At 29.3% G+C, this 12,653-nt stretch overlaps 2 protein-coding genes across 3 annotated transcripts in view; one reads left to right on the top strand and one right to left on the bottom strand.

Moving 5' to 3' along the window:
- Nucleotides 1-39: 39 nt before the first annotated feature.
- Nucleotides 40-8,818, bottom strand: LOC111639254 (ATP-binding cassette sub-family G member 8-like). 2 transcript variants are annotated; one of them, XM_023385076.1, is made up of 11 exons: nucleotides 8,701-8,818; nucleotides 8,588-8,623; nucleotides 4,108-5,013; nucleotides 3,798-4,039; nucleotides 3,613-3,730; nucleotides 3,342-3,494; nucleotides 3,161-3,277; nucleotides 2,870-3,053; nucleotides 1,012-1,220; nucleotides 862-938; nucleotides 40-789 (listed from the first exon to the last, which is right to left on the bottom strand). In XM_023385076.1, exons 3-11 carry the CDS (start codon nucleotides 4,988-4,990, stop codon nucleotides 181-183), a joined length of 2,592 nt encoding a protein of 863 aa, XP_023240844.1. In that variant the 5' UTR covers nucleotides 4,991-5,013; nucleotides 8,588-8,623; nucleotides 8,701-8,818; the 3' UTR covers nucleotides 40-180. The 2 variants fall into 2 exon arrangements, with proteins under 2 accessions (XP_023240844.1, XP_023240843.1); XM_023385075.1 differs by having other exon boundaries at nucleotides 8,588-8,818.
- Nucleotides 8,819-8,889: 71 nt separating this feature from the next.
- Nucleotides 8,890-12,653, top strand: part of LOC111639258 (ATP-binding cassette sub-family G member 5-like) — a 20,241-nt gene continuing 16,477 nt past the window's right edge. Inside the window, exon 1 of the mRNA XM_023385085.1 lies at nucleotides 8,890-8,972. The gene's annotated coding sequence lies outside the window, so the exon portion shown is untranslated. The remainder of the gene's footprint in view (nucleotides 8,973-12,653) is intronic.

The following is a 12,653-nucleotide window of genomic DNA, read 5'->3' on the forward strand; positions in this document are numbered from 1 at the left end:
ACAATGACAACTTTTTTTTATATGTATAAAAAGGTTTATTTACAAAATTAAGTTAGCTTTTTATAGTAAAATACACAAACAATATTCATAAACTAAAAGTAGTGATGTTAATTACACGTATGTTGTCCAACAAGGTCTTACAGCAAACTTTGGCACACATCGATCTTCACGCTGATATTCCTACATAACAGGAAATCGTTTCTTCCTAGTTTGCTTCGTTAGAAGAAATGCAAATAATCCTATAAGTAAGAATATTACGTGAAAAGCTACTGTTATAATAATGGGTTGATAAAGTGGCCAATCACTTAAATATTTATAAAAATTCAATGCTTGGTGATCAGTTACGATACCGCATTCTGCCCTTGCAAGTATTGTATTTTGTTTAATGACAGGATTATAACTGCATATATATTTAGGATCAAAATCGTTATTGTTGGAATTTTTGTTAAATTCCCAACTTAATAAATTTTCCATCATCCATCTTGCTGGCGACAACCATTGCAACCACGAAACGATTACTGATAAATCGTCAAAATGGACAGTGTAACCTGCAGTAGTTAATATTGGCATCATGATGATACCAGTCCAAATTGCAGCTATATGGCGTGAAGAACAAGCCCAACTTAATGCTATCGCTAACATACGAATGGTAAATAGGTAAAACAACATGTATGCTATATAAACAGTGAATGCATGTACTCTTGAAGTAGTCTGAAGGCCTGCCATGGAATATGCTGGTACACAATAAGCTGTGAATACAATTGCCGTTACTGGTAAGCTGTAAGTGAGCTAAATAAAAAAGAAAATTTATCATTTAAACTTTCTTTCATAAAACAAATTTTAAAAAGTAAACAAATGTACCTTGCATAAAACGTAAGTAAATTTCCCATAAAGTCCTTCCTTGATGTCTCTCCCTATTGCTAATTTTTCTTCCCATACTGAAAGAATAAGTAATTAAACATTAGTATAATTTACAATTAAAAATTCTTGTATTTGTTTATAAATACTTACTATCTGTGGTACAATTTAGAATGAGAGGCCAAATTGATAATGCCATCATGACGTAATAAAAACCAAATCTATCACTGACATCTGCTTGTTCTTTACCAGCTCTTATATTCCAATAAATAGCTCCAATCAAAACTGACATAAGTGCAGCTAAGAACACATCCCGACAGAAATAAATGACATTGAATGGAAACATGTAAATTAGCACTCGTCTGAAATAATAGAAAAAAATAATTAAAAATTATTTTATACGAAAACAATTTATTATTACACAAGTTAATATAAAAAATGTACTGTATTAAGTCTTAAAGAAGAAAATTTTATCTTACATATTTACATTTTGAATTTTCAAATTAATGGCTTTAGCGGTTTATCGGTTATTCTTATCTATCTGAATATATATCATAGAAACGATAGTCTTTCAGGGTAGATAAAACTAATTGTTTGAACAAAATTAAATAGTAATTTCTCTATTTTAATGGACTATTAACTATCTAGAGTAGAATGGGCAACATTTAGAGCAAATTATAAATTATAAATGTGCAATATTTATCACATTTCGACATTTATTTCCTTCCTTGTATTGCGCAAAATATAAAATTATTGCACGTTTTATCTTTCATTTATCATAATGATTATTTCCGCTTATTTGAGAACTAAGTACTAAAAAAATCAAGTAAAATATGTCAATGAAAAATTTCAAGTTGATGCCAATACGTAAGTTTTCTCAGTACAAGAAGACAAGTATTCAATAATATTCCCGTATAGCTTATAAATCTACTTGACATATGTAATTAACAAATATAAAATAGTACGGTACGACAGTTAAAATATTTTGTGTAAGAAATAACGAGAAATATTTAAAAATTATAGCATTAAAATTTGTTTCGAGTACATTGTACTTTTTAACTCTGCGCTATGGGTACTAAGAGTACATTGTAGAAGCTGTTGTATCTTTAAGTATTAATCATGAAAATGTTCCTTGTGGTCATAGGGAATCAGTGAAAACATCTGGTAACATTGTCACAAGTAGTTGACTAATCACACTTTTAGGTGGTAGCCAGTATTTTTTAGATGCTATTATAATCATGTTTTTATTGTTAGCAAAATTCTCTTGTAGATATTTAAGTTTTTTCAGAACAGATATTGTCAGAGTGAAGAAAATCGATTGTATTAGATCATAGAGTAGATGGAGTAGGATGTAATGTATTCAAGTTTCTAACATTAATTACAGACATCAAATTTACTTTTCTTTGCGAGTGTACTTCTTTTATCTTGAAATGCACAAGCATCCTGTACTTTAAAACACTGAATATAAACAATGTTTCAAAATATTACGTCTCATTATTTTTCACATGAATATTCCAATCAGTAAATCTGGTATCAAGAGGCCAACAATAGTGTAGAAGTCTAAAAAAAAGGTCACTGAAGCCGTTACATATCCTCCAGTGTGTGTGACTCATTCCAGTCTTTAAATTCTGTTGAAATGATAGAAACATTCAGACAGAATTATGTTTAGTACGGAATTATATTTAGTACGGAATAATGCACTAGTTTATACAAGAAAAAAGTGAATTATAGTATTTCAAGGCAGAAGAAAGCATTTTCCAACGTATATGACCATGTACCTAGAAATTTTTAAAATTGAAAACAATTTTCCACATGTAGATTCAATAATAAAGCTTACGTGTGTTATATAATGATGGGAGTTTGTTTTTGTCAAAATGAAAAAAAAAAATATTGTTTGTGTGGTGTTAAAAAAAGCGTTTCAAGGCAACAGTTTCCCTGCTAAGGAATTTGTCTCAATATGTATTGTACTATGTTATTAAAAATAAATATAAAATACCAGAACATCACTTACATCCATAAAGCGAGTATCTGAGATATAATGTTTACTTTTTTAACTGTTGGAGGAGGTAATCCAGGCGGACCAGGATCAGATAATACATCTTGACGTCTTCTAAATATTTCTACCAAGTTTTCTACTCTTTGACTGGATTCTAGCAATGCCTCAGCAGATAAATTGTCTAATGTTACCAAGTCCACTAAAATAAAACAATAATGTGAAAAAATTAAATTATAATTAAATAATGGCGTTGTTATGGTCTACTAATTTTTTCTTTTTTTCCACAAAACAATAAAAATTACTCACAATAATAATCCGATGGATTTTTGAATGCAGGACAAGGAAAATCTATATAGGCAAAGTATGGAAGCATATCTTTCCTCTTTCCAAAATATAACATTCTTCCAGTCGATATTAGGGCAACTGGAAAAATTTATTTTTTAATACAATTTTATTTAAATTTAAATATAGATCGGATTTTATTTACCTCTTGAAATCATTGTAAAAATTTCATAAGTTGGTATATGAATTGTGAGGATGACTATTCGACCTCTTGCTGCCCATTGCCGTAGAAATTCTACTAAAAAGAATGTATCAAATATATCCATTCCCTTTGTTGGTTGATCCAACAATACTATATCTGTAAAAATTATAAATAATACTTAATAAAGTTGAAGTCTTTATTTTTTCTATCCAGAATATTAAATTAAAACTTCATGTATATTACACTAGCTACAAATTCGAGGTTCAGTACTTGCCTGTATCAAACAACAGATGACAAGCAACATTAAGCCTCCTCTTTTCTGAATCTGTTAGATCTCTGACTCTTGTGTGTTTCACTTGTCCTAATCCTAGATCTTCTAGAAGTGCGTTGATCTATAAAATTAGAGTTTTTTAGACAATAAATTTACATGAAGATCAATTTCAAAGATTAATTCCTTACTCTTGTCTTTGTGTCGTATTCTCTAGTGTGATCAGGTTCAAGGAGCAAGGAGTTAAAGAGCATTGTTTGTCTAACACTCATATCGGACGTAAAATCAGGATCCTTTTGAACATATGTAAGGCACTGCTCGAGTCTGGATGGAGTCATATATAGACCGTTAATTAAAAAATCGCCTCTTAATCGACATCTCCATTTTTTATGCCTATTGCCAAGTATATCTAACACTGCAGTACCTTCATCATCTATAAAATAAAAGCAGGTTTTAAAAAAATTACCTATATGCGGGATAATTAAAAAGATATTTTCTTACCTGTAGTCGACATTATGGCAAGGATGTCACCTGCACGAGCCTCAAATGATAGATTATCAAGAAGCCTTAATTTTGTCCTTGCACCACCACAAAGAGTATGCCAAGCCGAAGACATGTCTACCTCATAAGTTAAATCTCGAACTTGTAAATGTGGATGCCTAAGTAATGGACATTCCACTTCATTTTGTTGCCCTGCATAATATAAATATTTATCGCTAACTGCGTAAGGATCCTGTCCATAGTAATTTTCACCGCGAACGCTTCGACTGTTCACAGAAAGATGTGAACCAATCATACTTCTTCTATCACTGTTTGGCATAGGGTGAGTGTGATAACCTTCTTTAAGTTCGTGTTGTGTTTTAACAATATGTTGTTGTTTTCTTTCCGATCTCATTGTATGGTGTTTCAAGTCCATTTCGCTACTAGCTCTTATATTTTGAGTGGGTGGACGACGATGCATGCATTCAAAGTGACTTCTGAAATCCGGATCACTGCGTGTCCTCCTCTTTGGATCTAAGAACGGAGAGCCGTCATCACTAGAATCATAACCACTTGAGCTTTTGAGAGGTTTTCCATGAGGAAACACACGTGGTAATCCAAATCTGAGATAAGTATATATGTTAGTACCCAATTCCGATTGCCTTTCTCTCGGTCCATACTTGGGATGATTTAGAATTGTATGAACAGTTGATTCACGCAATTGAAAATTACCGAAAGGTGGTTGTGACTTCTCTGAACTTCCCAGGGCACTATCAGTGAAGTCCGAATTAAGATTTTGGCGATAAATACTCCATGCATGAAGATCTTCTGTGGTATGATATCTTCCTGATGGATCAGACAACGTACTCGGAGGCACTGAGTATCTTCGCTCCATTTGCCACATTATATGTCTTCAGGCTTCTAAAACTACGAAATTTAGAAAAAGAAAATATTAAAATTTGTAATCCTCACTAGTTTCATGTTAATCTAACGAACATCAGCTCACTAATGTACTGTACAGGCGTATAAGAACATCCTGGAAACTACACTACTCTCTCTACAATTTGAGGCCATACTTTATCATTAAGCACGCATTCATACAAAAATATAGGATTTAAAAAATAGGGAGTTTCTAGTAATCCACGTTGTCCGTTCAGTTATTTACGTAACATCCGGTTAATTTTAAAAAAAGGCAGGATGTGACAGAGAAATTGAACGAACTCGAAAGGGCAGAAAACAAAGACTACAGTTTGATATATAAAAATAATTACAGAATATTAATTATTTTAAAATTTTAGTTTATAATTTTTTGCGACTTTAAGGGTCAATATCATCAATTGTGTAAGTTTAGTTATGAAGTTATAATAACTTTTCTTACTCATTATTCACAAACAAAAATTATATATTCAATAAAAAGCGGATATCACCATGTTATACCTGTAAAATCTAATAAAAAGATACAATAATAAATCATCTTTGAGAAAGATAGGTTTTAAAAAAATAAAATTCGCATTTTATCTGATAAATGGCAACATCTTACGCATAATAAAACATCGTTTTATAACACAAAAATGGCATTAATCAATGTTAAAATTTTTGTCATTTGCCACATTTTTGGATTAAATTTTAATAATTTTTATTAAATGAAAAATTCCTTCAATTACAATAATAGTTTCTGAATCTCTGCTTATTCAGCTTATCTTTAATTAAAAAAGTATGTCAATGCAAATGTTTAGTTTTGTGTGAAACGTGAAAAGAACTTGAATTGTTCATTATTTTATCGGGAATTTAACAAAACCTATTTTGTTTATTGGATAAAAATTTTTTATATTGTCTGATATACAAAAATATGGAACATCAAGATATAAACATACGCAAGGACATTTTAAGTTAAAGGAATTACAGTGCATGATTATCAATACTATTGAAGTGTTAACTAAAATGTTTTTCCTATTGATGTATTTCCTTTGTTTTTTAATTGTTAAAACCTTGCATGATGACTTTAAAGCCTCGACTATTATATACAAAACTAATTTAAAAACTTTTTCATATAATAGTATTGAATTAAAATAATATCTTTAGATATTCCTTTTACCTTGTATCTTTTCTAGAGGAACTGGCGGGAGGTTGACGTCTTCTCAGACAGAATATACGACCCCTTCAAGGTCAGCGGGCATTGACCCATAATTCAAACATTTGTGGCTATTTGCTGGCTCGTAATATTACGTATATTTAAGAATTATAAGACTCAGTGGATCGATCACAAACTTTAAAAAATCAATCCGTTCCGATCATTTGAATCATGAAAAATTTTACTTTATGAATTAGAGATTATTACATTATTAGTTCCACTAATGCTAACTTACAGGTTTTAGAAAGGGAAAGTTTATATATATACTTATATATAATTTATTAAGTGAGTAGAATTTTTATAAAATTTATGATTTATTAAATTAATATATAATTTACATTTTTAGAGTTTCAATATAAGAGTATAAAATATTTTGAAATAATTTTATTATTATTCAATATTGTCTATTAGTTGTATTATGATCAAAAAGCATAAGAAGGCACAAAGTGCGATTTAATGCCTCTACATCTTAATAGAATTAATGTTTAAAATACTGGAAGAAAGATAAATGTGAAACTTAGATGATCTACACTATTTATATAACAAGATTTTTCTGGTTTAACAAGGCTAGTCTGCTTAACTGTAATGATTAAAAGATATTTTACCAGCAATTTTATCACTTAAATACGTTTTTACATACAGTTTTAATTAGGAACACTATTCATATTAAAAATCAAGGTCATTAATAATAAAATGTATAAATTTAAATTAACCTCAATTGATGTCGTGTCTGCTAACAAGTTCGGCTATTATTAATCTTGCATGTCACTATTTTATCTCAATGCTTATTGCTAGTGTAATAAGCAATTATATAGACTCTCACAATTCTCTACAGATTGAACCGTGCGACCATCGCCATATTTGCCTTTCCTTTACCATTAAAGCTCATTAATGTTCATGCACCCAAGATACGGTCCGTAAAAATTTAAACTACTTTATTTTATAATGACGACGATAATAACTTGGGATGTTTTTTAATGCTTTATTTTCATAAGGGGAAGAGAAAAACAGTAATTTAACGATCACGTACGCCTATATACCGAAACGATGTAGATCACGTTCTCAAGGTTTTGGGGTGCTCATTAAGGAGAAATGTATACTAATGAGAACTGGTTTGATGCACACTTATAATTATATAGACATATATAAAAGGGCATCCGTACATTTTAAGATAAATGGAAAAGCTATACGATGAAGACAGGTGATTATTTCGGAGAACGACCGTTTCCTGTCAAATTAGTTGTTTTGGTTGAATGGTTTTCAGAGGGGCATTCGCAAAACCGCCACAAAAATATTTTAGATTTTTTTTCTTTTTACTTTAAACTATTTCATTTATTCATTATTTCGATATACAGTACTTTAATATTAAACTTCTCAAAGAATTGAACTGAGAAATAATTTGTTTATCATCACTCTTCCATGCTTCCTTACATAGAAGGATGATTAATCTTAAATGAAAATAAAATTTGTCGAGAAATTAGACATATGCTTCGTCAGAAATGCAATTATTTCAAATGAAAATAAAATTAATGATAAATATGAAAGTTGTTAAATGATAAATTTAAAAAGGATGTTATCACAAGGTCATTTGTTGACATTTTTGTTATTGATCTGTGTTCGTATGTTTACATTTCCGATCGATCGCTGAGTAAAAACAGCATTAAAGCATACTAAAAAATAATTTTTTAATATTAAAAAATAAAAAATTTATTTTTCTTGGTTTATAAACTAAACAGTAAATATTTTTTTGAAAAAACTTTGGGTTATTCTAAACGAAAACCTTGCCAATTTTTTTAAAAATATATATATAATTTGGTTGTTTACATTTTCAAAAAACCGAAACCGACTGAACTAGTTTCGCCTCCTCCTTTTATTTTATTTATCTATTTTACATAAAAGTGAAAAACTATTTTCTGTGTGTCACTGTGAGAATGTTTTTTGGGTGGAACATATATTGTCACGCCAACTTTCGTGTTGATTAAAAAAAAAATATTTAAAAAGTTTACTGAAAAAACTTATTTTAAAGTAAAATATAAATTATTATATATAAATATGCATTTTTATTACGTGACACCATTGTTCGCTTCAAGAGAGTTCGAACAATATAACATTGCGAAATTTTAATCTTTCATACTGTTACGAGATATTACTTAATTATTTTCTATAAATATTTTCCTTCAAAAATAGAAGATTTTAAACAAAAGCAAGCATAAATCTATTTAAACGTACTATTTTACAACACGAAAAGTAAACGCGAAGGGTTCATTGCCATTTTTCTGCTTGGCATATGCCTTCAGGGGCGTGTGTATCCGCTGCTCGTTATAAGAAAACTAAACGTTGTCATTTTAAAATTTCGATAATAATTCTCACCTTTATAGATTTCCACACTCTTCTCGTTCAATCCATCTTTAATTAAACAGAATGTACACAGTGTAAATACAATTAACCAGTTCTAGAATGTAAATCAAGCTAAAGTTACGCACTGTTGATCCTGAACAGTGGGCGAGTACAGAGATTCCTCCTTCGTTTCTCGAACATCTTTAGTATACTCTCAGGTGTGCTTCCTTTCTCAGCAATAGTCGCTGAATACTACCTTTCTACCAATGGTGTTCTCTTCTCGCAACGTAACGTTCCGGTCTATTACGTACTCGCGACTTCTGACGTCATATCCTGAGGCTATCCAGTGGCGGGTAGTTCATGGGACTTTATATGCAATTCGAAGATAGTACATTTTAAAATCTTTGATTGATTAAAGGTAAGACTTTTTAGTATTTTATGCATATTAAATACAGCTAAAACTCGAACGAATTTGATAAAAATTTATACATTTTTCTTAAATCTGCAACTTTAAAACTGTAAATAAATAATGTAAATAGTATTTAAGTGTGTTTTTAATTTGATTTTTAAAGGGCTTTATAGGTTAATTTAATAGTTAAACTGTGTATATGCAAATCAGCCCGATTAAAATCAAGAAAAACTCGATTTATTCTATTAAAACAGATGCTATATTTAGTAATTAAATTCTTCGATTTTTAATTTATAGTTTCAAACAATAAACAGAGATCAGTGTCACGAAGATAATAAATTTTAATAAATATAACCCTCATTATTATTGTTTCCAATGTGAATGCTTTTTGATAAAGGTCGTGCACATTAGCAAATATATTAATACTGCTTAATGTCATTATATAATTGTTGTAAAATTTTTAAAAATTTATATTTACTCGCAGAAATAAAGATCCAATAACAATTCTTACTTATTTAGTCTTATTAAAGTCAATATGAAGCTTTGAATTATAGTTTTATAAATATACATTATAAACTTAGGTTTTTTACATGAAAATTCAATTTAAAAAATAATTTAATTCGCTAAACGTATAAATAAATAACTGAAAATATATAAAAGTAATTTTTTAAATAAAAATTTTAGACATTTTTAATGAAATGTGTAAAGAAAAAAGAAAAAAATTAATGTTTGTCCGCAATAATTTTAAGAAAAGATATTTGAACTTATTATAAACTTTATCGCCTCTCATTAATTATTATTACTATTTTTTAAAGAATAATTCAGAACAATTTTATTTTACACATATAAAAATATTGACAAGTAAAATTGATTCAAGGTAAACATGAAAATAATAGGCCTTGATTTAATAACAAGAAAGAACTTGGTACGCGTTAGAACTCATACAACTTATTTAATTTATATATAAAAAAATTAATAAATAACTAGATTAACAACAATATTTAAAAATGGTGTAAAGATAAAGATTTTAATTTATCAATAAAAAATATTTTTTATGTTGCAAAAACTTTTTTAAGTTTCAAAAATTGCATGCAATTTGAAGTACAATTTAATTTTGTTTGTGAAAAATAAACAATAAATTTGGATTTATTCATTACTTTTTATAAACAGCATGAAACTTTATTTCATAAATTAATTAAAGCTTATTCAGAAAAATAATAAATTTTGCTTCATAAAAATGCTATTTTCTTCTTCTTCCACTTCTTAATCTTCCTCCTCCTCCTCTATTTTTGCTTCTCCATCTTCTTCTTCAAAATATTTATAAAAAAATTACATGTTTAACTTTGTAATAAATAATGCGAAACTGTTCATAAAAATTACAAAAATAATTTATAAATTTAACTAATAAAAAATTAAAAAAAAACAACTAAAACGAATATAAATTTATTTTTTAATTTTTTATAAATAAATTAATTTAAATTGTTTAAAGTCCTTTATTTATGTAAATAATTCTTATTATAAACGTTAATTTATTAACCATTATTAAGCATTAAAATAGGATAAACAATTTCTGTTCTTCGTACTCGCATAATAGTAACTAAGAATATCTCATTGGCCTATAGAAACAAAATATTTTATTTTGTGTTTTGTGATAAGGTGAGTTATAATTCTATTGAAGCAAAACACCATCTAAAAATAGTCGTAGGAATAATAGTTCACTGCACTCTTTCTACAAAAACATTTGGTGATAATTTGCCGTGGAAGATGGCCAGTCATTTATCAGGCAACACTTTTTCGATGTAACTGGGCATAACTGACATACACACGATAAACGTAGCTTTATGTAAATTTTAAAAAATTTGTTTTATGTCGATCTTGATCTAACTTGTAAAACAAATTCGAAAATGGTTTTAACATTATCGTATATTATAGTTGAATTGAAACTATTTTATAATTGTTTTTATTCATTTAAAATATTCCCTCATTTTCACCGTTTTTAATTTTCTAATATTTTTGTTGCTAAAATTTCTTTATTTTTTTAATTCTATTTTTTTATTTTCCTCCTCTTTCTTTTGTACTTCTAGCCTACTACTAATACAATTTTTAGTTGTTCTTCCCCTATTACTACTACTGCTTTTCTTTAAATATTTAATTTTAAAACATCGAAATTTGTTTAATAAGCTTGAAACCGATCCGAAACAATTCATAAAGTAATAAAATTAATTTAAATTCAACACGTTTTAATTTTACAAATGACATTAAATTTGCATAATGTATCAATAAAATAATACGGTCAAATCTCCAATAACACCACCTCTAATCCGCGACCATTTTTTATGTTCCTTTCGGTGGCCGTTGTTCAGAGGTTTGATTATATATATATGTCCTTTTCGAGGGATTGGATTAGACTAATAAAATAAGTCAGCGCAACACTTGGGCGATCAGGGCCCACCAGTGGCCAAGCGGTGGGCCCTGAATACTGGGGCTCCTCACTGACCATGTGAAATTTTCCATGTGAACACTTAAATAAGGGTAACTTTCCCAATGTTCTCATGGGAGCACCCCTCTTGGCAGATTGCCCACGTGTCGTGTTACTGTAACCAAATAAACCAAGCCTTAACGAACATAATGACCTTGCTAAAAAAAGGCCCTCTCAGTGCCCACAAAGCAAAGAGTTTTTCCTTTTTAAATTGTATACGTCAAATTTTATTAAAAATATCATTTAAATTTAATTGTTATGACGTATTGGAACCGAGTGAATTCAAAGAAATCAATTTAAAATGGGACTTTTTGAAAAGGACCTACTGACTCATTTTATAAAGAAACTAGTTTATGTTTATTTTAAACTCATTTACGTAATATAAATTACTGTATAATGAAAATAAAAACAATAATACGATAAACGCCACATGTAATATTAATAAGGGGAGATCCGCCAAGGAGAAGGACAATCGATGGGAAACTGTCCCCTATTAAGGTGTGACACGTGAAATAAACCATTAGTCAGGCACGAATCCACTAGTGTTCAGTGGTTTTATCAATTTAGTCACTAGTGGGCTTTCAGGTTCTCCCAAAAGTCCCTCGTTTATGGTTAAGAAATAATAGATTGTATATATTAATAAATCAGGGACATCCAAGGGGCAACATAAAATTGGGAAAGCAAGTCAAGCTTCGATTGAATAGTTATATAAGAGACACCCAGGATAGGAAAAGGAGCAAAATGCCCTTGGTCTTGAGAAGTAGGGCACTATATTTTTTTCGTTTATTTCCTTTATTTCAATATGTTAATTCAATTTAGAGGCCCCAATATCAGTGGCGTGCCGTGACATTTGATGATAGGGAAGCCGTGTTTCTGTAAGCCGTAATTACCGTATATAATTATTATTATTATAATGTATAATTACGGCTAATAGAATATAATTACCGTATATTCTATTAGCCGTAATTACCTTGTTATAATTTTCAATACAGGATTGTCTCGAAAACTCGCCACTCGATAACCCGGCAGTCCGGATAACTCGGCCACACCCTGGCAGGGAGAGAAAACCCCTAGTTAATTTTTATTATAGACAGATTTATGCCTCATAAAGTATTTTTCTGAGGTCTGTCTTATCAGATAAATTACTGTACACTGTGTATTCATTAATTTTCATTTTCATGTAGTAAAGGCTCTATGCCTTCATAAAGGAC

This window comes from Centruroides sculpturatus, unplaced genomic scaffold (assembly GCF_000671375.1).
Source record: "Centruroides sculpturatus isolate CEXI.00-Female unplaced genomic scaffold, Cexi_2.0 scaffold1263, whole genome shotgun sequence".
Classification (NCBI taxonomy): domain Eukaryota; kingdom Metazoa; phylum Arthropoda; class Arachnida; order Scorpiones; family Buthidae; genus Centruroides; species Centruroides sculpturatus.

Bases quoted from the DNA above. Each gene is read 5' to 3' on its own strand.
- LOC111639254 (XM_023385076.1), bottom strand. From the start codon at position 4,990: ATGTGGCAAATGGAGCGAAGATACTCAGTGCCTCCGAGTACGTTGTCT. The intron at 4,040-4,107 runs GTAAGAAAATAT...TTTATTTTATAG, and splicing joins TGCCATAATGTCGACTACAG to ATGATGAAGGTACTGCAGTG. The intron at 790-861 runs GTACATTTGTTT...TTTTTTATTTAG, and splicing joins TTACTTACGTTTTATGCAAG to CTCACTTACAGCTTACCAGT.